Source organism: Trachemys scripta, chromosome 10, assembly GCF_013100865.1.
Source record: "Trachemys scripta elegans isolate TJP31775 chromosome 10, CAS_Tse_1.0, whole genome shotgun sequence".
In the NCBI taxonomy this organism is placed as follows: Eukaryota; Metazoa; Chordata; order Testudines; family Emydidae; genus Trachemys; species Trachemys scripta.
In genome coordinates, this window is record NC_048307.1 from 69,602,321 (window position 1) to 69,629,664 (window position 27,344).

Here is a 27,344-nt window from a genome sequence, read left to right on the forward strand (position 1 = left end):
AGCCGAACCTGCTGCGTCAGCAGGTAAATAAAACTGGCCCGGCCCACCAGGGTGCTTACCCTGACGAGCCGCGTGCTGAACGTTGCCGACCCCTGATCTATCCAGTTGCTCAAAATGAGTAAAAACCAAAAATATAGCCAAGCCAATGTGACAATTTACAAATAAATATAACATTTTGAAAACCCAGATAATTTAATTCAAAAATTTAAATGTGAACTGGAACATGTGTAAAAGCTCAGCATTTGGTGTACTGTGGGATTCTAGGTAACAGCTATTGCTAAACATACATTTTGGTCTCTCTACATCCCAGTATCTCTTCAAAACAGACTGTACAAGCTTAAAACAGTAAAAAGTTAAGCCTTTTGATTTTGAGATTAGATTCTAGATAGGAAAACATTAAATATGGACTAGTCAGGTTTAGCTTTTTCCATGTGGAATACAGATAAGGACTTTAAGAACATTAGAGAGAGGCTGTCAATATAAGACATGTACAATTGTAGTTTTTATTTGCATCCCCAGGTGAAGAATACCATAATTAAATGGCAATGTGAAATAAGCAAAATATTGAATAATTTAGTTTAAGGTCTTAAAACCCAATGGACTTGCCGGCCACTGAGTAAAGATTTCATAATAGGCATGTCAGCTATGTGCAGTTATGTACACAAAATACTTTTTATATATCACTCTTATTAGCTAGCTACTGTTTTTAATATATTTTAGAAAGCTGGGAAACCCCCATCATTGCAGCATCCAGGTAACTAGCTTAACAGTTTGTGAATACAGATGATGAATTGTCATTAAAGAAAAAATATTTGTATTTTGCAAAAAATTGGAAAGCATCCCATTGCCAACTCAGCTACGTGTAAAGCAGTATTTAAACTGCACATTAGCCTACTTGGTATTCTCAGCCACACCACTCTGCAGCTAGGAAATCTACAGAGACTACATTCTCATGAGGTCCCAACATAAAACACACATCACAGCAATTCTCCAAAGGTGTATATAAACATATTGTTTCCTACAGTGAAGGCAGACAGCTGAGCTGTACACATTAATGAAAATGCACAAATGTTTATTTCCCTTGTTTTAAGTATAAGTGAAGTCAGTCAGAGCAATGACCAGATCAGTAGAAGGTTAATAAAAAAATACTGTACAACATCTCTGCTGTCAAGCTTTAAACACCCCTTCCCCCCGACATATACACTTATTTATTTTTTTAAACTGTTTGGTTTGGTTTGGCTTGGCTTGTTTAATCTAATCACTGCTACACAATCTTGTGACTAAAATAATTAAAACCTTAGCTTTTTCCTCCTCTAGAAGTATTAATTTTAATACTTATCTAGATTTAATCTAATACTTATCTATAAATATCTAATCATAAATGTTCGATATTTAAAAACTCTAAGAGAAGAACAATGCACAAGTTTGAGAGCAAGATCTTTTAAACTACTAATACACCCTCAGTGAATTCACATTTTAACTTGCTGAGAAGTGTACTAAGGATGACAACTTCACGAAAAACTTGTAGCTCTATGAGCTTGAAGATCATGTATTTTAAGAAGCAGTTGTCTCACTAGCTAGTCTGTCTTCCTAAAACTCTCTCTTTAAATGTTAGATGTTATGTTTTATCTTAACTTGATCGTAACAAATAGAATGAATTCCACTGCTATATCCTAGCTACAAAGGGTCCACCTACATGGTGAACCCCCCCCTCCCCCCATCCCCGCAGCGAGTCTCAGAGCCCGGGCCAATGCTACAGACTAAAAATAGCAGTGTAGACATTCTCGTTGGGGCTGGAGCCTGGGCTCCAAGACCCACCCCCTTTGCTGAGTTTCAGAGTCTGAGTGAGAACGTGTACACTGCCAATTTTAGCACCATAGTGTGAGCCCAGCAAGCCCAAGTCAGCTGACGTGGGCTCAGAGACTCATTGTCCCATTTTTTTTGCAGTGTAGATGTACCCGAAGTCTGCAGCAGGTCACAGAGCTCAACTCTGCACAAGTCTCCCTGGAGTCTGCTCGTCTTCTCCCTTCCCTGGCTACAGGAAACTACTTGGGGTATTTTTTCCTCTCAGACTTTTGCATGCATTATTGTCTGAAGATCAGTATCACTAGCACTGGATGAGTGTCTCAGAAGACAATGCTACTATATATGACTGCTATGCTCAAATGAGGAACTTTTCTCTGGAAAAATTTGCTTGGAATACTGAATATAGGGTGACCAGACAGCAAATGTGAAAAATCGGGACAGGGGGCGGAGGGTAATAGGATCCTATATAAGAAAAAGACCCCAAAATCGGGACTGTCCCTATAAAAACGGGGCATCTGGTCACCCTAACTGAATAGGAGACATTCAAGTCCCTAGAGAATCACTGATGGCTTCTGTAGCTGCAAAGTACACTCTGCAGCATAGTGTCATAGTAGTAAAATGTTAAACAATACTGCTTCCACCAAATGGCCTTGTACAGCTCAGATTTAGACAAGGATTAGAACTATTTGTACTTGAGAAATGCCTCCCAGAGAAGTCAAACAAGAATCTGATGCTGATTACTCAAAGCAAATTTGACTACTCAGTTAACCGTCACTGCAATAAGCAGCAGGTGGTTTAAGACTGTAGTTTTCAACCTGAGGTAAGCATACCCCTGGGGGTATGCACAGGTCTTCCATGGGGTACATCATCGTAACTAGATATTTACCTAGTTTTAGAACAGGCTACATAAAAAGCACTAGTGAAGTCAGTACAAACTAAAATTTCATACAACGACTTGTTTATTCTGCTTTATATACACTGAAATTCAAGTACAATGTTTATATTCCGATTGATTTATTTTATAATTATGTGGTAAAAATGAGAAAGCAAGCAATTTTTCAGCAACATGTATTTTTATGTCTGATTTTGTAAGCAAGTAGTTTTTAAGTGAGATGAAATTTGGGTACACAAGATAAATCAGACTCCTAAAGGAGTCCAGTAGTCTGGAAAGGTTGAGAGCCACTAGTTTAAGATATTTTCTTACACTTTAATCTTTAAAAGTGTAGTAAAACTATATCAAAATGTTGTAATATGTACTGGTTTATTAAAGCAATTTTCAGATGCAAATTAGATGAAGTGTGTTCATTAGTATGAAGTTTTAATTATTAAAGAAGTAGGAGTTAAAATAAATTACATCTGGCTCCTTTGTCACAGTAGTCCCACAAAATTGATTCTTCGAGGTTCCAGTGTGTGGAATTTGGGCCTCCAGCTTTCTCCCTCACTCAGAAAAAAAAGAATGATTGTGCTCTGGAAGATGCAGTTTCTGCTTTGAACATGGAATCCTTGTGGACATCCCACGTACAAACATTTGTAAGTGTTGCAAAAACAACTGCAACATTGAAGGGTGCTCTCTGGTCCCTGATTTTCACTCTTAGGATGTAAATGTCACTTGCTTTTACAACTCAGTGTTTGATACAGTTTAGGATTCCTGGAACAGCTGTTAGCATCCAGAATGTAAAAGCCTAAACAATAGAGACAAGTGTATTTGTTATCCTGAAACTAATCACGTTTAACTTTCAATGCGGCATTTAAGGATTTTAAGCTCATTTTAAAGACAACAGCTGAAGTGCTGCCACATATCTTATCAATTGCTCTTAGATGCCCCCCATTATGGTGGTATCTGAGCACTCAATCTTTATGTCTTTATCCTCACAACACCCTCGTGAGGCAAGGAAGTATTTTACAAATGGGGACCTGAAGCAGAGAGACTCACAGGAAGCCTGTGGCAGAGCTGGTCACAGAGTTCTAGGCTAGTACCCTAATCACTGCGCCATTCTTCCTGTCCATTGTTTTTGTAGAGCAGTATCAGCAGTTAACAAGAAGCCTAAAATTCTTTCCACGTATATTTGTTGACACCACGTACCTTTTAAATCAGAATTGGCTGAGCAATGTACACTTCTAAAGGGGTGTTACTTTTTAGCTAAAAGCACTTGACAGCACAACCATAGCTAACAGTTACCAGTCCAAATTTAACATACAATGGATTGGTGGATTGTTTACGAGCATTAAAAATTGAAATGATAAATAGCTGTAAAGATTGTAGGGTTTTCTTTATTTGCTTATTTAGCAAACTAGCATGCCAGTTTGAGACTACAAGCTACTCAGTGGCAAATGAATATATTTATTATCTGTTTTGATTTATAAGATGTGCCTCTCCAAAGCTCAAGATGCATGTCACAATACAAATAAAAGAACACACCACAGAAAAGTTTAAGGTGACCATAGAACAATCCCTCAAGCAATATTTGCACATACCTTGGGAAAGCATCAAAGCAATATGTTTTCCTGGTGTCAGGAAAAGCTACCCGTAATCCAGACATCAAAGGAGAATGAAGGATTACAGCTGCACACTCATACCGAGATGCCAGGTCCACTGTCGGGACCGTTCCAATACTCTGACCATACAGAATTATGTTCTCAGGACTCACACCATACCTGCAAAGAGAATTAGAAAATATATTGCTTAATTTTTTTTTTATTTTTTTATTTTTACAAACTAGATCAAATGAAGAACAGCGACAGGGACAAAAAAAACCCCACACGTTCTACCCACTGCAGCTCTCCAAAATCCACTCCCAGTATATAGGAAAGGATCAAGTCTGTATGTAATAGCAGAGTAAATCATTATCGAAGTATTATGTAGTAATTAGAACACTTTCAGGATTATCGGCACACTGGTTACTCTCAACCATACTTGTGAATGTTCAGGAATTTAAGTTATCTTCCACAACACAGCGCAGTAAGCCGTGTTTGACACTGAAAAAAGCAATCTTACAGGAATTGCTATCTTAACGCTGACACTAAGTCTCCTGTTTAAAAAAAGCTCTTTGTTATATAAAAACAGTCAGATTCAATCCAAGAGGAGATGTAATCAAGATCAAATTAACTGGGAATTAAGTACAATTGCCTTATTTAGATATTTAATAAAATGCAAGATGGATGGATCTTAATTATTCTCATCCATTCTGTTAGCATCCTAGTCTGTGTGCTGTATAGTTTTCAGACCCTACTTTACTTATAGCTCAAGTTACAGACTGATGTATAGTAATCTGCTGCTACAAAGCATCACTGATATCACAATCTTAGATACTCAGAAATATCAAAAAGTTGGTTTAAAATATTAAATTACTTTTCAAGGTAATCTCAAGTTTTTAGGATAAACAATATTTGGTCACCACAATCTTTAACACAAATTATAGCTGCTATTCTGAGAGGCACAGGATATTACCCATAGATCCTCAGTGTCCGGCCCACTTTATTACAAGAGGCACAAAGAAATAATTCACTGCAGAGGAATGCACGTTTCCGGTAGGAAATATTTTTTAATCGGTTTGTAGGAGTGCATTTTTCCAATGATGATAGGCCCCATTGTCACTAATACTATCATTGCTATGGCAATGGAAGTCAGAACCTAGAGCTGGGATTCCACCAGGTGGTATTGGGGCAGGTTTTCAGTCCCTTTGGATATGAAATGGATAGCAGCCTGTTGCACACGTGACTGGCTGTTTTACCAGAAACCCACCAGCAAGCAATCAGCTGCTCCTATGGCAGCAGTAAAAGGGATAGGGAAGCACAGGCGCTGACTCCGTGGGTGCTCCGGGGCTGGAGCACCCACGGAAAAATTGGTGGGTGCTCTGCACCCACCGGCAGCCAAGCTCCCCTCCCCACCCCACATCCGCCTCCTCCCTGAGCATGCCGCGTCCCTGCTTCTCTGCCTACCTCTCAGTGCTTGCCTCCGCAAAACAGCTGGAACAGTGGGAACGCGGCATGCTCAGGGGGAGGAGGTGGGGAAGAGGCGAGGCTGGGGTGGAGATTTGGGGAATGGGTTGGAATAGGGGCAGGGAGGGGGCAGAGTTGGGGCGGGAACTTTGGGGAAGGGATTGGAATGGGGGTGGGGCAGGGAGAAGTCAGGGCGGGGCCAGGGGCAGAGAGGGGTCAAGCACCCACCGGCTAGGAAAAGTTACTGAGAAGGGGGAACATGGTACTAATCATCCTAGGACAGGTTACAGTCTGATATTTAATTTTATAATAAAGCAAGATTTATTTGGATTGTAGTCTCTTTGAGACAGGGACTGCGCCTTCCCAGATGTTTGTACAATGCTTAACACACCGTAACATTACTGCAATACAAGTAAGCAACTATAATAAAAATTTGTCCCCGGAGTGAACTCTATCCTCTTAGTGGTCTGTCGCAGCCAGAGTCTGGTGTCTTTCAAGATGTAATGCTCATTTAGGGCAAATTTTCCCTGGCTGGCAGAGAGGGCCTTGGATGCTGCAAAACCCTGTATGGTTCTGTTGCACAGGAAGAGAATCCGAGGAGTGAAATCCTGGCCCCACTGACTTAAATGGGGGCAAAATTTCTTTCCAGAAATCCTTTGAAAAGAATCTGCACTCACTTCATGGTACAGTGCAGCCGAGAGATTTGGGAGCAGTGCACCCAACTATGCTGATCCATCCACCAGCCATTTCACCCTGTTACTCAGAGAGATGAGTGCAGTCGGAGAAGAGACCACCACAACCTAAAAGTTGCAGCAGCAGCAGCGTGCGTTCGGCATTCCACAGATTATTAATATTGCAGTAGGGCCTAGAGGCACCAGTCAGGCATTCATTGTGCTAGACAATGTACAAACATACAGTGAAGAGATGTCCCTCTTCCAAAGAGTTTACAATCTAAGCATATGGTAAAGACAAACAACAGGTAGATGAAGGGGAAGCACAATGCAACAGTGATCTGCTCCCTAGAGTGCGAGCTTTGTAACCCTGTCTTTGCTCAGAGGCTAGGATTTTCCCCATTTGCTCATTTTCACCACTTTTGGTTTTATTTTGTTTCTGTAAGTGGTTTACGTAATTTGTGTTCTCAGCAAAGCACATAGCTACCGGTGATAGGCCCTCTAGCAGCAAAAAAGTTAAGGCACAATCTGCATTTCGCAGGAAGCAAATCAGTTAAAGTAGGATGCCGTGTGAAGTGCTATAAAGATTGGGGATTTCTACATTGCAATCAGCCCTGTTTCACTGACTAAGTAGCAGAGCCATTAAAAGTTTAGTTCTGATTATATCATAGCTGTGAAGTGGCATTTTTGCTATATTTGTCTTTAAAGAATTAAGACACTAATATTGTCCTTTAAGGTATACAGTGCAACGTGCTAAAACATGCACTGAGTCAAGTGACAAGGGTGTAACTGGTACCAGAATTAGCAGTGACACAAAGCAGGAAGGGCAACTAAAGATTGTTTTAGTTGTGTAGTTGTCATGTCTACATCACTTCTAGCTAATCAGCATCAAGCAATTAGATAGTGGAAGTTCCTATAACTAGTTTAAGTTATCTTTCCCTTTGCCCTTGCTCCTTTTGATCAGAAGAGTGCCACATCTTTCAGACAAATTCACCTCGAAACAGCTGAACAAAACACGTGTTTATATTTTACACATTTACTGCAGGGCCAAAGGCCATTTGATGATTCAAGAGCAAGGTCCATGAACAGGTGAAACAGGATCTAAACACCTGCAGTTTTAAGTTTTGATTGGTGATGTCTCAGCTCCTTAAAATAATAAACATTTTATAAAAAGGGAACAGTCAGGTGGAAAGTGAAACACAGGAGAGGACATGCATGGGTGGAAAGAGAGCAGAGGGAGTAGAACCTGAAGTCAAGAAGAGAAGAAAGGAAGAGTGAGGAAAACAACCTGGCAAGAAAAAAAAATGCAGTGGGGGAGGGGAGAAAGCGAAAAAAAATAAAATCATATTTTGAAAAGACTAATTCTTTTCCTCAGGATTCTGTCACCACTCATTTTCCTTCTTAAAGGAAGAATGTTAGTCCACCACCCAAAGAGTGTCTCCGAAAAATATCCTCCATGAAATCAATGAGCTTTGGTCTCTGTGGAAACAGAAGTCCATGAGACTGAATGGAAGACCCAAGCTACAATTTGCGGGTATGCAACTGTGTTGTTTCTACAGAGCTCAGCTTATCTGCCTGTAAGTCTCAAAACCATTGGGGTGAGGAGCGCGGCGCAGAGTGCAATTTGGAGAAAGGAGCAAATCTTGAAGCATCTACAAAAATTATATAGGCACAAGAAAGACTACAGTGTAGCCTCATATACAAAACAAAGAGACCATGTCTTTTACTTTTAAAATGGTTGACAGCTGCAAAACAGAGCATGTTTCTGCAAGAGAAAAAACAAACACTTATTTTTTCTATTGACCCCACTCATAAGTGGAAAGGTTCACAAGTATTTGTAATCACAATGCACCCACTACAGCAGGGTTTCTCAACCTGTGGGTCGGGACCCAAAATTGAGTCACCAGAGTTTTTTTCAAAGTGTTGCATGGCAGCTCCGGTCCCACAGGGCTGGCTGGGCTCGCCTCCCTGCTCCAGCCTCTGCAACCTCTGGGGTTCCAGCGTCACTCAGGTTTGACCCAGCCATCGTGATGACAGGAGTCCAGGTAGGCCAAATTTGAGTGAGTGGCAACACCACTCTCACAAATTTGGTCCAGTTGGGGGATGGGGCCAAACCTGAGTGGCACTGCAATCCCCTGGGTTGCAATGCCCGAGCCCGGAGGGCCAAGCCAAACCAGGCCACAGCACAGGAGCTGCCACTGTGGGGTGAATGCTGTGGGGGACCCAACCCCCCCAGGGGGCCACCTGAAACCACCCCAGGTTCTCCACCACCAAACTGTTTACTGGATCATGACAGGCCATAAACATTTACAAATGGGTCCTGAGCCCAACAAGGTTGAGCACCACTGCTGAGAGGACATAGTTGCTGGCTACAAACAGACTGAAATTGGTGACTACTCTGCTTGTTCCCAGACACATCACTAGGTCAAACTCTGCAACAGAGACTCAGGCCATCTCAACATGTCTATTTTTGGGTGGGGTCAGTCTCTTCGAAAAACCAATTTTGGTTAGTCCCTCCCCACCATTCTCATATGAAAGCTAAATGTTGGGTATTTACTATATCTAGGGACAGTTTGAAATGAAAGTGCCTGCATTGTAAGCAGAGGCTGCCCTGCTTTTTTTCTAGGGCCTCAGAAATATAGAGCAATAAGTCCCTTTCAAAAGGAACCATTTGGAATTTAATGGCATTATGGGTCCATCTCTCATGGGGAGCTCCAGTAAATCATTTTCAAGTAACACTAATAATTTAGTTTGCAAATATGTAAAATAAATCCAGCACATTTCAGCTAAATAGACAAACCTCAATGCCATATTTAGAGGTGATTACAGATTTCTAGAACAATTTTATTAGAGCACATCTCATAACCTACTTCCTTTTTTAAAGTCTTTATTGCTATCTTTTATATAAAAAAATGTAAACCTCTGGCATTGATACTTTCAAGGCACCTACTTTCAAGGTAACTGCTATGTCTACTCCTTGTGGAATTCTGCGCCACTGCGCATGTGAAGAATTTATGTCCCCTGCATATTTCTTTGCTTCCCCACAGAAAAATGACTTTCTGACAAGGAAGCAAAGGGAAGCCACAAGAGCAGTCATACAATACTCTCCAGTAGGTTTTGGGTGCCCAGGGCAGCCCGCAGAGAGGTAAATCACTGTGGGAGAAGGGGCAGGACTGGGGAAGACCTGACTGGTGGCTCCTACCCTGTGCTGGGTTCAGCTGCTGGTCCTGGCTGGGCTGGGGAGAATGAGACTTCCTCTTCCCCTGCACGGCATCCAGGGCCAGGTCAGAGCCCCCCACCCCCCTTTAGATTTCTCCCCCAGCTGCAGGAAGCTCTGCAAACTCCCATCCCCCCGGCTTCCTGCATCCATCCCTCCTCAGCTGCAGGGGGAGAGATCCGTGTACAGGGAGCTGCTCCTACATTCGCCCAGCCCCCGTGCATTCAGACCCCCTCATACCCAAACCCTCCAGTCAAGCCTCATCCCCCCACACACACTCAGAACCCCCCGATGAGTCCCACTCCCACTGCACCTGGACCACCCTGACGAGCCACCTGCACCCTGATCCCCAACCAGCTGCACCTGGATCCCCATCCCATTGAGCCCTCCTCCCCCAGCATCTGAACCCCCCCCCCATTGAGCCCCTCACACCCTGACCCCCCTACCGAGCTCTATCCCCCGCACACCCAGACCCACCCTCCTGAGCCCAAACCAACTTCACCTGGACCCCCCTGCAGAGTCCCATTACCATTGCACCCAGAACCCCCCCCCAAATAGCTCCTGTACATCCAGATCCCCCCGCACCTGAATCCCCCACTGAGCCGCCTGCACCCAGATTGTTTCTCAACCCCCACAGAATCCTCTCAACTCACACTTGGATCCTGCCTTGCTGAGCCTGCCTGCCCGCACTTGGTGCATCTGGCATGGAGGGGCAGGGCCCTGGGGTGTTTCTGGGGCAGGCCTGGTGCTTGTGCTATGTCAGGGTTGGCTGCAGCCTCACCACTGAGTCTGTGTCCCGGGGGAGGAGTGGGGGACTTCACAGTGATCTTCCACTCCATGCGGCCAGTGGTCTGTGCTCCCCAATGCCATGCTGAAGTTTCCACATTTATCTGATACATAAATTTTGCAGAATTTTAAAATATGCACAGAATTTTTAAATTTTTGGCACAGAATGCCCTCAGGAGTATAGGTCTCGTGTTACAAAGTTAGAACAAAGTTATCCTGCATATTTGTTTTTAAATTTCTGAGTTTTTGTAGAAGCATCTAGGATCTTTAGACAGTATAAACTAGTATAAAGATCTAGGGTCAATAAATAGCATAAATTCTTTGTTGCCAAACAGATCATTCATCCTTAAAACTCAGATGATTTGGATCAGCTCTAAATTTCAGCATCTGGAAGTACTTAGGTAATGTTTCCATTTCTTATAAAAAAATTAAATTGTTGGCTGGAGTTATCCTTTATAGAACTGCCTCACCAATCTAGAGAGAAATCCACAGGAAGTCAGTTATTTTTACAATGGGGGAAGTGATAGACCTTTGACTTCTGTTTCAATTGGGCTGAGTCATGTGATTAGTCCCACTGATTTTTTTTTTTTTTTTTTTTTTAAACCTGAGGACTCATACCAGTAAATAAATACTACACCAGGCAGTGTGTTTGGGGTTGGGAAGGAGTTTTTCCTGAGGTCAGAGTGGTGGGGGTAAGCAGTTTCGCTTTCCTCTGCAGCGTGAGGCAAGGATCACTTCCTGGTTTGAACTAGAGAAGATGGTGAATTCTCTGTAACTTGAGGTCTTCCAAACAAGATCGGAGGACCTCAGTAACACAGCCAGAGGCTATGGGCCTACTACAGGAGTGGGTAGATGAGATTCTGTGGCCTGCAGCATGCAGGTCAGACTTGATGATCACGATGGTCACTTCTGGCCTTGAAGTCTGTGAGTGTTTGCATGATTGGACACAAAGACTGCATTTCAGGTCATGCCTCAGGGGATACCTCTCTTGCATTTAGACCAGAATACCACAGGTTTAAGTCCCTTACTAGATACCAACAATGACACTGCAGGGAATCTCTGGCTTGGAAGGGGTGGGATGCAACACTATAAAGTATCAATCTTCAAATGAGAAAATTAAAATATTTTGAGCACTACAGAAAACCTGAAAACTGCAGTACATAAGCATAACCTTTTTGCCAGTCACTGGTGGAAGATTCCTTGACTTCACTTTAAAAAGCCTTAACATGCACAATAAAACACGGAAATTCATTCTCATTATGCTATTCTATTTTTCTTCATTGTAATGGAAAGTGTATACATCCACAGAACCTAGGGCTGCACTAATTCATCACTTTTACTTTTCCACTGCAGTAAGAGCAAAAAAATGTCTGCACAATAGCCTGGTTTATGAAGTTATATGAAAAATGACCAGTGTTGGTTGGGTTGGGTTTTTTTTGGCATATAGCCTAACATACTGCCACAGAGGCAGACAAAAAGTAGACAACAGTCGAAACAAAACACAAGACGTGGCTCTGTGAATGTGTTCACACTTGGAATAATTCAAACAGAGGACAGAAATATTTAATCAAGGGATCTTACATAGTTTGATTTCACTAAGCCTAAATTATTTCTGATGATTTGATGCGTCTCAGAGAATAAAAGAAATAGCCATTTATCATTAACTTATAGCGCTGGGAAATCCCTATGGTAATTAACACAGTCACACACTGTAACTGTAGTACAGTATTAGTTAATACAGGTTAGCCTTTTAGAGACCATTTCAAAGTGCTATTTTGGAAGCTCTCTTATTTCTAACATTTCTTAGAAGCTTAACATTTTTTATTCTCTTCCATTTGAAAAGTTGATCTTTACCCTTGTGTTCCCAATGGAGTAGAAAATAAATGTGATTTCCTTTATTATGCCCCTGAAAAGAGAATAATTAATTGCTGCTTGCTTGCCTTTATATATTCACTGCCTTCCCTTCATTATATTTAGCTACTTCTATTATATTCAACAGTAATGCAAGGAACCTACAGGCTTGTATCCTGTAAGACAGTGTTTCTCAAACTTGGGATGCCCGCTTGTTTAGGGAAAGCCCCTGGCAGGCCGGGCCGGTTTGTTTACCGCAGGTCCGGCTGGTCGCGGCTCCTACTGGCCACGGTTCGCTGCTCCAGGCCAATAGGAGCTGCTGGAAGCGGCGTGGGCTGAGGGATGTACTGGCCGCCGCTTCCAGCAGCTCCCATTGGCCTGGAGCAGCGAACCGCGGCCAGTGGGAGCCACGATCGACCGGACCTGTGGACGCAGCAGGTAAACAAACTGGCCCGGCCCACCAGGGGCTTTCCCTGCACAAGCGGTGTCTCAAGTTTGGGAAACACTGCTGTAAGACATTAGCTTCAGCAAGTTAACATAAGGCTTGTGGCCTATACGAACTCTGAAAGAAAAAACCAGCCCAAATCCCAAGTATTGGGGAGCTGAAAATAAAGTGTTTAAGGGGAATTTTTGACCACAGGAACAACCAACCACAATTTCCAAGAGTCCATCCACAAGAGTGTCATGACGTACGTAACAGGTACATGTGCTAAACCTGGAGATATCCAACCACAAAAGCGTCATAGTAATGAATTGACGTATATGACAAGTTGAAACCATTCATATACTAACCTAGAGGAGAAGCACACACCAACTTTAGTAAGAGGAGGATATACAAATAAGGAAAATGGGAAATATCCCTACTGAATATGCAAACATAATGGCTTCAGCATATCATATTATAAAAGTTACATTCCCAGCCTAGGGGCAGTAGGAGAAGGAGATACAGTCCCTGGGAGATGCCAGAATGATGACCACTGGTGATGAGGAGGGAAGGTGATGGTGCTGAGGAAGATGATGGCCAAAGTTTCAGATTGTTCTACAAGGAATGGTGTGAGTATATGGGTGTGCAGATGTACATTCTGTAGAATCTTTATCTACCTTACTGAGTTGGGGTGTTTGTGACTGTGCTAAATGTATTAAACTATATGTAAATATAGAAGAGTTCCTATAGTGTGAGTATCAGAGGGGTAGCCGCGTCAGTCTGGATCTGTAAAAAGTGATAAAGGCTCCTGTGGCACCTTATAGACTAACAGACGTATTGGGGTTCCCAACTACATAATAATTTGAATAATACTGGGCCTGATCTTGGGACAAGAACCGGTCAATCCTCAAAGTGATAACTGGGAATTCTTAAGTAATCGATGTTATATATAGATATGGATAGATCGGGCTACACGCTGGAGAAACAGAACAAAATACTGACTGTTTATATCCCAAGGGCTAGTTTTGTCCAATCCTAATGAAGTTAGGCAGGGTAGCAGAGAAGGGAGCTAGGCCCCACACCAGATCATGTGGTCTTGTTAGGTCTGCCTGGATTACAACACTAGTACCCTGTGATATACCCAGTGACTTCCCTCCACAAGGAAATGGACAGGGAGTGGGAGGAACCATGGCTCTACCAGCCTGCTGGGTAGGTAGGAAAGCAGCACTCTTTTCAGGGCTGCAGCAACTTATTCTTCCTCAGGACAAGAGGAGTCAACTCTTTGTGGTAGTACAGCTACACATCATCAAATCCTCAGGGCTGAGCTCAAAGGTTCAATCTCGCCCTAACTGCAACAATGGATTCTATTATTTATTTATTATGTTAACTCAACAATGAAATGTTTCAGGTGATCTATGGAGTGGTGAGTAACTAAGCAGTATAGAGCTTGCCCTACACAGCCCAGCTAGGTAAGAAAAGGACATCTTATGGAGTCTTTGGTGTAATCTTGCAGTACATTACATTTAAAGTTAGATTTATATGCTATTTATGTAAAAGAGAATAAAAGAGAATACTCTTCCAAAGTTGATAGAATTTTTACTTGAATTTGCAGGTCATTTACCCAGATTCAGAATCCAGTGGATAGTCCACCCTAACGAAAGAATGTTTAATTTTGTAAGGTTGGTCAAAATTTGTGACCTAAGAATAATAAAGCTACTTTTAATAAGAACATCTAATTGTTTATTCTTTGAAGCAGCTATAGGGTATGCACGCAATAGTTTTTATAATTACATAAATATATTTTCAGACACCCTCCCATATTAGTCTAAAATGCCGTTCTAAAAAAAGCATGTTTGTACCAGTGATTTCCATTAGAAAGTTATATATTTCAAGACTATATTCACTGCTTACCATCTTCCCCTGCAAAAAGATATAGAGAAAACATGCACAAGTATCAAATATTTCACTCTAACTGTAGGTAAGATTACACACAGCATTAAGCAAGGTCTTTGTAATGTGTGTAAGAACTAGGACTGGCAGAATTTCTGAAGTAGGTATTTTTGCAAATTTAGAGTCCAATCCTGCAAAAGCATAATAGGGGGCTTAATGCTAACCACTGTAAATAGGACCTGGAAACAGCGTGTACATGCACATATACCATGCTTCTCTGTTTGGCTCTGGAGTGTTATCAGGGCAAGTTGAAACTGTGACCTAGATTTCAAGCGTTTCATTTCTGCACTGCAAAGCTGGACTTCATTGGAGTTTTGAAGTACTCCTAGCCTCAAGAGAGAGGTGATCTTGGGACATGAACAGAAATCTATTTGTTACACAGCTAGGAAGTGAGAAGTTGCTTCTCTCAGTTGACAATTTTTGGTTTCTTACATTTTAAGACTGTACTGAAGTATTTTCTTAACTAAGGGTCTAAACCTGCAACCATTTACTACTGGGGCAGTGCTGGCACACTTTGGCAAACTGTAAAAAATGTGCAATTATAAATTCTATGCACATATCCGGAGCTATATGCATAATTCCTAAAAATACCTGGCACAAAAATTCTAGATCCAAGAGCAAAAGTTAAATAGTTCACTTCTTCTAAAACTTAGAAAGGAACAGAACAAAAACTTTGGCTCATTCTTCACAAATAACTCACTGCTTATTCTATGCTTATCTGCCTTTCAGAATCAGGATCAGGCTACTGCAAAAACAAACAAAAAAACACATAACATCCTTAAACCAGACTGGGAGAAGAATCATCTCTAATTCTTGCTCTCGATAAAAACAAAAACAAACCACATACCTGTTCCCCTAGCATCAATGGGTACCCTGCATTATCTTCACATTCATATGGTTCTCTTCCCCCCGCCCCGAAACTTCATTATGCAGGGATTCAGATCACACAGACTGCATGTCTGACATTCTTGTCTTTGAAGTAGGGATTTTTATGATTTTCCAAATATTTTAAGTAACATTCTATTGCCTGGCTAGTAGGCCACCCCAAGCAGCCTTAGGCAGTGTGTTCTGTTCTAAAAAACTGTCTTCTATTACTTGTGCTCTAGGTTCTACCCATCCCAGTGTTTTATCCACCTGCCCTTCCAACAAGTTTATAATATATTTATTCTCAGCCGAGAGCACACTATGCTTTCTCTCAGACTGCATTTATCTGAACCCATTTTCCCAAGCATTCTGTACAGTACAGGCAGAAAGGGAAGAGTTATAGAACAGGAGCACAGAAATACAAAGTAGTGAGTCCAGCTCAGTGGAAAAGAGGTCTGAACAGTGATTTTCTGGAAGGAGAGTACTGAAAACTGGCTTCTGAACAAAACTGAAGTGCTGCTATGATAGCTCCCCAGAAGCAAACAAAAGTGGAAAATTGAACTAGCAGTAAATACACACTACTTCTGGAATACTTGTTGCATTTAAGAACCTATAGGGTAAAAGTCCTTTTGTCATCTCTTGCAATGCAAGCTTGATTAGCATTTGTTTTGGAAGAATATGACACTTTCTGGACTTAATATAGGAAGACTAGCAATGAGGTAGAAGATGGAATCTGGCTATTTGTTCTGTACTGGTATATTTTAAATAAACTGTTGAAGGTTGTCATTTTGTTTCTTACATAAGAATTTTCATAGCTTTTAGTGCAGCATATGTTCTAGACCAGTGGTTCCCAAACTTGGGACGCCGCTTGTGTAGGGAAAGCCCCTGGCGGGCCAGGCAGGTCTGTTTACCTGCCGCGTCCGCAGGTTCGGCCGATCGCGGCTCCCACTGGCCGTGGTTCGCTGCTCCAGGCCAATGGGAGCTGCTGGAAGCGACGGCCAGTATGTCCCTCAGCCCGCGCCGCTTCCAGCAGCTCCAATTGGCCTGGAGCAGCGAATCGCGACCACTGGGAGCCGCGATCGGCCGGACCTGCGGACTTGGCAGGTAAACAAACCGGCCCAGCTCGCCAGGGGCTTTCCCTACACAAGCGGCGTCCCAAGTTTGGGAACCACTGCTCTAGACTAGTTGCTTGTTTAGAAGGCAATGCAAGACTCAAGAGCTTTTTTGCCACTATTCCTCTCAGGGTTTGAAGGGATGCTGGAAGTTGCTTGGTTTCCGGCAGATTTACATGCACATTTAAAAATAAGTGAATGTTGGTGCCATAGGTACCCTGCTGTGATTACATGACTGTGGCACCAGAGGTTGTTTATTTTACTATACTGGGGGAATTTAATGAAAAGACTACTTACAAGTAGGATTCTACATTCATCCTGGACTTTAAAATAAAAAAAAGGAAAAGAAGATACTAACAATGTAATGGCTGGTTCTGGTCTCCTCTTTTTGTATCTCTGCCTTGCCATTCTGCTACCACGTTGTGCACACAACTAGATGAAAACAACTTCTAAATTAACTAACGCACTCCAGTAATCTGTGTGCACATGTTACATGAGGTGGGGCGTGGGGTTGGAAATCCATAAATGGAAGCGATTTATAAAAAGTCTACCTTGAGCAAATGACCTGGCATGGGACAGGGGCGTACACAGCACAAGGGGGACACAAGGAGTCAGACTATAAATAGTAATCTGCCCTGTGGTCTGGCTTCTGGATATTGTGCTCTCTCCACAATTTATCTCTGAAGCAGCAGCATAAGCATCATGATTAAGTCCCGCACAACTATACTTTCTAGCATTACTTGGTACGTGAAAAGTATGAAAGTTTGAGACACAGCTGAGCTGATCGCCTCCACAATTCTGTAGGGCTGGATATTGGTAGCTGGCGCTGCTAAATTTTGGAACCCCAGTTCTGAGCAGTACCTTAGGAGAACATTCTAATGTAGAGAACACTACTATCAAAAAAATCAACCCCCAAACCTCAAAACATAGAAAAACCAACCACATTGCTCCTATTATGAGGCTCAATTGGCATTTTCATGGGATTTATAACATGATTTTGATTATAATCAGGCTGAGACTTCACACACTTTTCATAAAATGGCTTTAATCAATACGATCTGAGCAATTAGAACAGTTTCCAGTTCCAGAAGTTTTCTGACCTCACCTAACTCAATTAAAGACTACTTTAAAACACTTGCTTAAAAAATGCTGAGGCAACTTTCACAAGATCTCATGAAAAATCCCTCAAACAATCCATATTTACAGCAGAATTTATTGCAAAATGAAGAGCAAATTTACCAGAGAACAGTATCTAGACAACATTATTCATCTCTTTTGCCACTCCCTGAAACAGCTATAGGGTTAGTACACACTAGAACCGCTGTAGCATTTTTGGTGAAGACGCTCTATGCCAGTGGTTCTCAAACTTTTGTACTGGTGACCCCTTTCACATAGCAAGCCTCCGATTGTGACCCCCTTTATAAATTAAAAAACACTTGTTTATATATTTAACACTATTATAAATGCTGGAGGCGAAGCAGGGTTTGGGGTAGAGGCTGGCAGCTCACGACCCTCCATGTAATAAGCTCGCGCCCCCATGAGGGGTCCTGACCTCCTGTTTGAAAAGCCCTGCTCTATGCCAACAGGAGAGAGCTCTCCCGTCCGTAAATCCACCTCCACAAGATGCAGTAGCTATGTCGGCGGGAGAAGCTCTCCTGCTGACATAGCATTGACCACACTGGCGCTTAGGTCAGTGTAACTTAAGGTGCTCAGGGGGTGGCTTTTTTCACACCCCTGAGCAACATAAGTTATACCAAAGTAAGTGGTAGTGTAGACTTGCCCTTAGCTCAATCCAATGTCTCCTAATTGTTCTTCAATAATAAGAAATAGCCATACAGTGGCATCCTAGTGACTTTTGTAACCATATTACTTTCCCTTCCTCCCCTCTTAGAGGGGTAGTTGCATTCCGAAGCGCAATGCAAATACAAGGACACCGAAGCAATTAACAGTACAAATGTTAATGGTCTAATTCACCAAGATTGAGGTTTATTGTCTATGCAAGTTTGGTTCATACGATTTGTTTAATTTAGATATAATGTTCAGAGGGAAGCTTAAAATACAGGTACATTAAAACTAAGGTGACCAGACAGCAAATGTGAAAAATCAGGATGGGGGGGTAATAGAAGCCTATATAAGAAAAAGACCCAAAAATCAGGACTGTCCCTATAAAACCAGGACATCTGATCACCCTAATTAAAACAGAAGCTTAGTTTTAAAAAACTTGCAAACGCCAGGCAAATCTGAATTAAGGTTGTGACTTCAGCATTACTATTTAGCATTTTGTTGGCCAGTCACATCAAAGGTTTGAAGACGCATGTATTCTCAACTTAACTCACCCCGCAGTGCTTTCCTAATGCAGCATATATTATATGATTCACATGATTCAGTACCAATGTATAATGGGGAGACAGAGTCCGTTTAGCATATCCTAGCTTTGGTTTGTTTAAAACTAGAGCTTTGGAGTTACTTAAATGCAAAAAGTAACTCCAAGGTTAATTAAGATGCTCTGTAGTGCACAAATATGTATGACAGAAACCTTACGTTTTATTTATCTTAGACAGGAAGCCTTTATTGGCCACTAACAATTATCTTCACGGACCACAGCATTAATAACTCACAAAAACCCAGCCAGCTATATTCCATTATATACTCTTTATTGTAATCAGTGGACAAAATCTATACAACCCAGTCTCTGGAGTACATTTAAATAATCTGAGACATCAGAGGAGATGATGTTACTTTCACAGGGAACAAAGCCTACAGTGCCTTCTGGAATGAGGAATTCATTACCTCCATTCCCAGAAATACACTTGTCCTTATCCTGTTGTATTTCTATTCCAGCTGCACACATTGCACTGAATGTTGTGTAATACAAAACAGTTGAGTAATATTCTGGTACACTCCTCACAAGGTATATGATTACAATGCCAGACAATTTAGAAATCTGACAAGGCTTCTGTTGTGGCAGAAAGCCTTCACTTTAGTACTCTGAATCCTAAACTCAGCAGCAGGAACCAATGGGAAATGAGATTAACTACTGCATCCCCAAAACTGGCTCTTATAAAAAGTTTGTTAGGCTAATAAGGAAAACGAAGGGAGTTTTATATATTTCAATGATCTTTTAATGCCATGATATAAAATGTCGTATATTAGAAAAACAGATTTTAGACTATGTCAAAATAAGTCTATGCATCCTAGAGCACTGTTCTAGGAAAAGCAGGTAGGCCGTATCCCTCCAACCTCATTAGAAGATAATCAGAACAAACTAAATATAAGGCTTTACAATGCATGTGCAATCCCAGAAGATGTACCCTTTCATAGTCATTTCTAAAGTTTCAGTCACTTCCAAGTGGGAGAACCCTGCCCTACTTCAAAGGCTGGAAGTCTTTATGCTGAGCCAGGGCATTTACAAACATTCTTGCTCAGCTTCTCAAAGTTAGGCTGCCTTGGTCATCCAGGGTATCCCCTTTCCTACCACCCTCAGTGGTAGTGGGAGATTGCAGGCTCGTAGGCCTGCAGGAAGTAAGGCCTCCCCTCTCCCTGAAATCCCGATGTCCCTCTACACCTTTACAGAGGAGCACTTCATTAGTCTGTAAGTAATCTTATTCCACTCTCAATATCAGGGTACCTGGGTGCTTCGGGAATTAAACCTCAACCAGGGGATTAACATTTGTCAAGTGGGGTTTCCCTCATCACTGTTCTGTTAGGATAAAACAATGCATTTTCCTTTTCAAGCATACAGACACACTACACGTTTTAAGAGAAAGCAAAGTAGAAGTGCATTTTGAATTTATATTGGAAGCCTGAAAGCTTGAAAAATAAAGGCTAAGGCTAAGTGTGACAAGACTCAATAGGGAGCCAGCAGGGCACAGCAGTAGTATGCACTCAGCAACCCGTGTTGCTGATGAGGCAAGCTGCATCATTCTGTACCAGCTGTAATTCTCCCCCCCCCCCCCCCAGCTGATGGTTTCAAAGCACAAAGAAATTGCATCACAATAATCCAGTCTGGAGTTGACAAAAATATGCATGATCAAGGGTAGGTCTTCATTGCCAAGAATGGGATGCAGTTTCTAGCATTTGGAGGGAGCAAAATGGGTTTCTTGCAGATACTGCTATGTGAGAATCCAGCATCAGCCAGAAGTCTAAAGCAGCATTTCTCAAACTGGGGTCTGCGGACACTACTCCAGGGGGTCCGTGCGCCCTGCTGATCAACTCTTCCCCTTCCCTCCCTCCCAGCACCTCGTGCATGCTGGGGAACCCGGTGTTGGGAGGGAGGAGGAGGAGCGGGGATGAGGTGCGCTCAGGGGAGGGGGCGGAATCATGTCCGGGGCCACTAGCCCCACTGATCAACTCCTCCCTCTCCCTCCCAGTGCTTCCTGCACACTATGGAACAGCTGTTCCCTGGTGTGCAAGAGGCACTGGGAGGTAGGGGGAGGCGCGGGGACGGAAAGAGGCGAGGGAAGAGGAGGAGCAGGGGTGGAGCGGGGGCGGGAAGAGATGGGGTGGGATGGGGTCTCGGGGGAAGGGGTGGAGCGGGGGCAGGGCCTGGGGGTCCGCGAAATTTAAAAAAATAAAAATGGGGGTCCTCAGGTTGCTAAAGTTTGAGAACCACTGGTCTAAAGTGCCCCCTAAACTAGAGCCTGGCTTATTGTGTGGAGACAGATCCTCCGCTGGTGGAGCCAGGACTGTAGCAACAAGCTCTTCCAAGGGTTTCCCCTCTGTGCCAACAAACAATCTTTGCCGCCTCATTTGTGGAAAGATCTCAGCCAGACCCAGACAGGTAGGTGACTCCGCAGAGCTCACCATAAGTGCAATCACTAGGTGGGGACTGAAGTAGGACCCAACATTTCACTATCCTATTGCGTAGAACTCCAGTGCACAACTCCAAGAATCCTGATCATTTTTTGTGGCTACATTTCTGCTGCCTGTGGTTACCCTACAGACAGGAAACTATGACACAGAACACAGAGACCCTCCCAGAGAAAGAAACACCTGGGAAACTCTTGGTCCCACCTAGGTCCAGCAACTGCAGCCCTCTCCCCAGTGAGGAGAGTGGAAACCTGAGGCAAGGGTAAGGATAGCACATATAGGGGGGCAGGAGGAAACGACAAGAAAGGATAACATTTTGAAATATTCATGTCAAAAGTCATATCAGTCCCAAGTTTCTTTTTTCAATTCCTCTCCCACTCCCCACCTGCAAGATTGGGTGGAGGAAAGCAGAGCTCCCTATTCCAAGAAATAAAATTAAAGACCTGCAAGATAGGTGATACTGTGAAACAAACGAGATAATAATCAAGGGCAGCAGAGTGTTTTTTCTAGGATTTCCAGCGCTAGTCAGTCAATTTCATAAATGCATTTTTTTTTTTCGTGCTCATGGAAAAAAAGATTAACAGCCCTGGAGACTATAATCTTCAGATGTGTCTACAAAACAGGCACTGAGAGCTTCACTTACTCAGTGTACCTCAACTATGATCTGGGCATGCGTGATAACTCAGTCTCCTTGCTCACTGAATTCTTAATATCTGGTGAAGGCTTCTGTGAGTGTTAATTGTGGAAGTTGTGTTTTTGTATTGTGTACATCTTCCACTGGGGTCAGAATGTGATCACCAAACCCATTGCATACAGAGCAAGAGAATTTTTGGTCAAAGCCATCAGATTAGACCACTGCTCTTACGTAACACAGTAGGTCATCTTTAATGTCCAGGAAAGATGGACAGAACTTTGAATCTTTTAAGTTTTCACCTGAAAGGTCACACATTAAACTGCACTGAATGCAGTTTAAATTGCTTGAGAAGAACGTAGGTTTAAGTAAATTTGGCTGCAATTTGAACCTATGGTCCCAGGGTATTTAGATATTTCAAATTGGGTGCTTCAATTAATTATTCACTCTAGCAAAGAGCTGGACTTTCAGAAGCTTTTATCTAGGCTACCATAAGGCCTGTCTTGGTGGGCCTAAAGAGGGTGTGTTTTTCAACTGCATTAGTTCAACTGAGTTAGCTTAGCACAACAGAAATACCCTGCCAAGGTACAGGTTTAGGCTACGTCTACACCACAGATGTTACAGCAGCACAGCTACAGAAAGAGACGAAGTTTTTCCATTGTTGTAGTTAATCCACCCTTCTGAGAGGTGGTTAGGTCAAGAGAAGACTTCTAAGCCTTATTGCAGAGACCACGGGTGCAGGTTGACTTAACTATTTTTCGGGGTTGTGAATTTTTCACACCCTTGAGCAACATAGCTAGATTGACTCAAGTTTTAGGTGTACACCAGGCCTAAGACCTTCTCTTCACTGCAAAGTTAACTTGAGTGTTGACTCTAACTTGACCACTTGTGTCTAACCTGACACACAAAAAACCTTTAACTACAGCACTGTTGTGCTTTTTACTCAAATTGACTGGCCTGAGAGGGAGCACAGGCCAGCACTCAAGTGAGCGCCACTCGTCAGCTGCTAACATGACCACTTTTGCAGTGTGGACACAGGGTAATGCCACTCAAGTGCTGTTAGTTCTCCAATACCTACTCACAATTCCCCCCGCATGTGAGCAGAAAGGACAAATTCTCCCACAATACACTGCAAAATAATTCAGAGTGAAACTCATCCTACTGCAGCACCAAGAATCATGGGGTCTGGCTCCCACCATCTTAGTGCTACACATGAGTGAGGCAGCACCAGTATGGACACAGCAGCACGCGTGTTATTTCACATTGTAGCCAAGAAAGGCTAACTCAAGAGGTGTAATCTGAGTTAGATCTGAGGAAACACATATCAACACACACTAACAGAACTTCCAACATGTCAGCCTGCATTTTGACAGGGCTTTTTATATAATGTTATGCTGACTCAATTAAAAACAAACAAAAAAAATCAAAAAACCTTTTTGCCTATCAAGCTAGCCAAAGCACACTGGTCACCTACTTCTTGTGATCTGTAGTGCTAGGCTTTAATGTTAATGTATATGGACTTCAACAGTGAAATTCAACCATCACAGTGGACAGAGGTTTCAATTAAACTGTGAAATGTATTTGAAATGTCAAGCCTGTAGGTTTGTGCAGCTAGTGTGCATGTGTTAGATTTCAATGAACTAAAAATGTATGAGCACTCCATGGAGCAAGGGACAGAAACAAAAATAAACTTAAAATCCTTCCTCAGATGACTGATTATCTCCTGCCAAGTAAAAACTGTAAATGAAGGGGAAAAAAATGTTAAACTAAAGATTGTCAGAAGCCCAGCTCAGCAGCAGACAGCCGTTCCACCTGCCAGACATAGGAAGTTAAATGATTTGCCTAACTGGAACTAACCCTTTGGGGGCCAACATTACAAAGTTATTTTTATTTCCCCATCTCCGCCTACTATAGGAGGATTATAAGGCCCACAATCTGGCATGTATCATTCCACAGGACACAGAAGATATAGACTGAAATCTATAAAATGAGTCTGTGTACAACTGGTACGTCATTCCTGGTAACAAATAACCAATTTTATTTAAATTCTCCAAACACACTTGAGACACATCAAGTTGAGATATTACTCTTTGATCCTGCACAGACTTATGCATGTGCTTAACTTTACGCAGATAAGCAGTCCCCACTGAACTCAAAAGCAACCACAGTCTTCTTGCAACTTTTTCCTTCCTTTCACCCTTCATTTTTCTTTCTATCTGTTTGTCATGTCATGTCTTTAGTTTCGTTGTAAAGTCTTAAAGACAGGGATGTTTCTACTAAATGTTCTACAAATCACCTAATGCTCTTTTACATGCAATGAAATAAAGAAATAGTGATAAATAATGCTAACTGATTATTTTAGTAATATTTTATCAGTGTCATTCGCAGGCTATTGAACTTGAAATACTTAGCACTCATGCAGCACTTTGACTTAAAAGTCCTTTATAAACATTAATAAACTAAGTGAAGTAGGTCTTTCTGCACTAATGTAATAATAAATAATAATATCCTCATTATGCAGCTGGAGGAACTGAATAAAATGGGTCTATGTCAGAGCCAGAATCAGAAAAAGTTCTACAAGTACACCTCTACCTTGATATAACGCTGTCCTTGGGAGCCAAAAAAAATCTTACCACGTTATAAGTGAAACCGCGTTATATTGAACTTGCTTTGATCCACCAGAGCGCGCAGCCCTGCCCCCCCGGAGCACTGCTTTACCGCGTTATATCTGAATTTGCGTTATATTGGGTAGTGTTATATCGAGGTAGTGGTGTAGGTGGACAAATAGGCTACCCAGCCTCCTTCCATCCAAAAGCGTCAATGCAGCTCTGTTAGCTCATGATTTGTGGCTCGCCAACAGTTAAGATTTTAAAATGAAGGGTACTTAATGTACTATAAATCAGTAGGGTCTGAGCTTGTGGAGCCTTATGTGATAGCCGGGCCTATGTCTACAGCATTTAGCCTAACCATTCATCTCTTAATTTTTAAGAGATGCATGCACTTAAACCATCACTATATTGGGGATTGATTAATCAACCAACACTGGTTGTTGAATATGGTGAGCCAACTAGAAGCAAGTTTTTAATTAGGTTCTCACACAGTGCATAAGAGTATACATACACACTAAAACAAAATCAAATCAAGTTACTAAATAACATTAGATCTCTTTCTAAAAGATATGTTGGAGCTGAAACAAGTTTATGGGCTTGCAGAAGCCACTTGGTGAAATGTTATGACCTCGGTTATATGCAGGTCATTCTTGCTAATCATAATAGTGGTATAATTCTGACCTTAAAATCTATAACAAAGTTCAGAGAGGTAGCTGTGTTAGTCTGGAGCTGTAAAAAGCGACAAAGAGTCCTGTGGCACCTTACAGACTAACAGAAGTATTGGAGCAAAGCTTTTACCACATGCGTCTGAGGAAGTGGGTATTCAGCCATGAAAGCTTATGCTCCAATACTTCTGTTAGTCTATAAGGTGCCACGGGACTCTGTCGCTTATAATAAAGTTTCAGAACAAACAAAGGAACATGTAACGTATCCCAAGAACTGGAGTGAAAAGGTATTGTCGTCTTGTGATTAAAGTGAGGAACCAAATCTGGACTTGCCTCAGCGCTGATCTGTCATATAAACTATGGGCAAGTCACTTAACCTGCCTCTGCTTCCCCGCCTGTAAAATAATGTTTCACCACACCCCAGGGTTGAGGCATAATCACTTGCATCTAAAGTGCTTTGGGATCACTGGTTGAAAGGCACTCTATCATTTCCTTATAGTAAGTTGGGTTTTTCTATCCAGGTACATTACTACTCTTTAACCTGTGGTTAAAAAGTGAAAAAGAACAAATTTTAGTAAGTACTGCAACACAATGAACTTTGTTACAGTGAGGAGCTGTTCACACAAGTGTTTGCTTTGGAAGAGGTGGAAAATATTCAGAGCCTAACAGGGGAACACAGCCACTCTCCTGGTGATTCTTTCCTGCCTTTTCTTGGCTATGCTTTCCCAGCTTGTTCCTTTTAGGGCATTCATTAAATTCAAACAACATGTAAATGATACTGCCAAAGGAAGAAGATAGCCAGATGAATTCCCAACTCTGGGAAAACAAGCTTTAAGGATTGGGCAGAACTAGAAAGGATTTTCCTATACCTTTATGGTAGCAAGGAAGTCTCCTAAGGCTGTGACTTCTCTGTTTCTGTCTCTCTCTTCCCTCCTTCCCCCATTTTTATGTTGACTTTTAAGTGAAAGTTATCTCACTTAAGGATTTTAGCATCAAAACAAAAGATGCCTATGTACAGAATTTCACCCAGAGTTTTTATAGCCATACAAATAGTGGATTAAAGTGTCTTTACAAACAAATGCACAGATAAGTATTCATCTTATTTTGATGAAAAACCTACCACTGACAGATCTTAACCACCCTATGTGAGGTCAGCTGCAGAAGATCCCTTCCTTGGTATTAACTGTAGGTGAGGTGCTTATCTACAACTGAAGCAGACAGCAGATAATAAGCATAGCTTCAGCAAAAATTGGGACATGAAGGCCTTCTTTTTTCAATCTAAAAATATTATTAAACGTAAAATATTTTATCTTTAAACATCCCAAAATTCTTAATAGTCTCTCTACATACACCTATGGTGGAAAGCAGCAATCAGCTAAATCCATGCTACACAACAGAAGTGGGAGGGAAAATTTTGGGAAAAAGACGCTGGGACAAATCCCTGCTCATATGGAGAGGCGTACTGGCCGCCACTTCCAACAGCTCTCATTGGCCTGGAGCAGCAAACCACGTCCAGTGGGAGCTGCGATCGGCCGGACCTGCAGACGCGGCAGGTAAACAAACCGGCCCGGCCTGCCAGGGGCTTTCCCTACAGAAGCGGCGTCCCAAGTTTGGGAAACACTGGTCTAGATAATACTTCATCCTGCCTCAGTGTAGGGGACTGCACTAGATGACCTACTGAGATTCCTTCTGGTCCTACATTTCTATTATTAAAACTGTCCGAGCCATACTAAACGAAACCCTCACCTGACAGCAACCAGTTGGAAAAAAACAAGTTTCTTTGCTTGCTTGGGAAAAGTCGGCAACTGAGAATAGCACTTGGAGATATGACAGTTTGGGGGTTGACAATGTGAAGATCAAGGTGCAGGAATAAACAGAAATCTCCCAGGTCTTTCTTCTCAGACAGAACCTACGCTGTTCTGGGAAACCATTCCTCCACTTCCAAGACCCTCGCATTGGTGTCTTTCCAGGTTCAGCTCTCCCTCATGAAAAGTCTCCAAAGTCTACATG

The 27,344-nt window shown here is 42.2% G+C and overlaps 1 protein-coding gene across 1 annotated transcript in view; it reads right to left on the reverse strand.

The window, feature by feature from the left end:
• ABHD17C (abhydrolase domain containing 17C, depalmitoylase) overlaps nt 1-27,344 on the reverse strand; it is a 58,119-nt gene that overhangs the window by 8,151 nt on the left and 22,624 nt on the right. Inside the window, exon 2 of the mRNA XM_034784482.1 lies at nt 4,282-4,461. Within this exon, the coding sequence (XP_034640373.1) occupies nt 4,282-4,461 (180 nt within the window). The remainder of the gene's footprint in view (nt 1-4,281; nt 4,462-27,344) is intronic.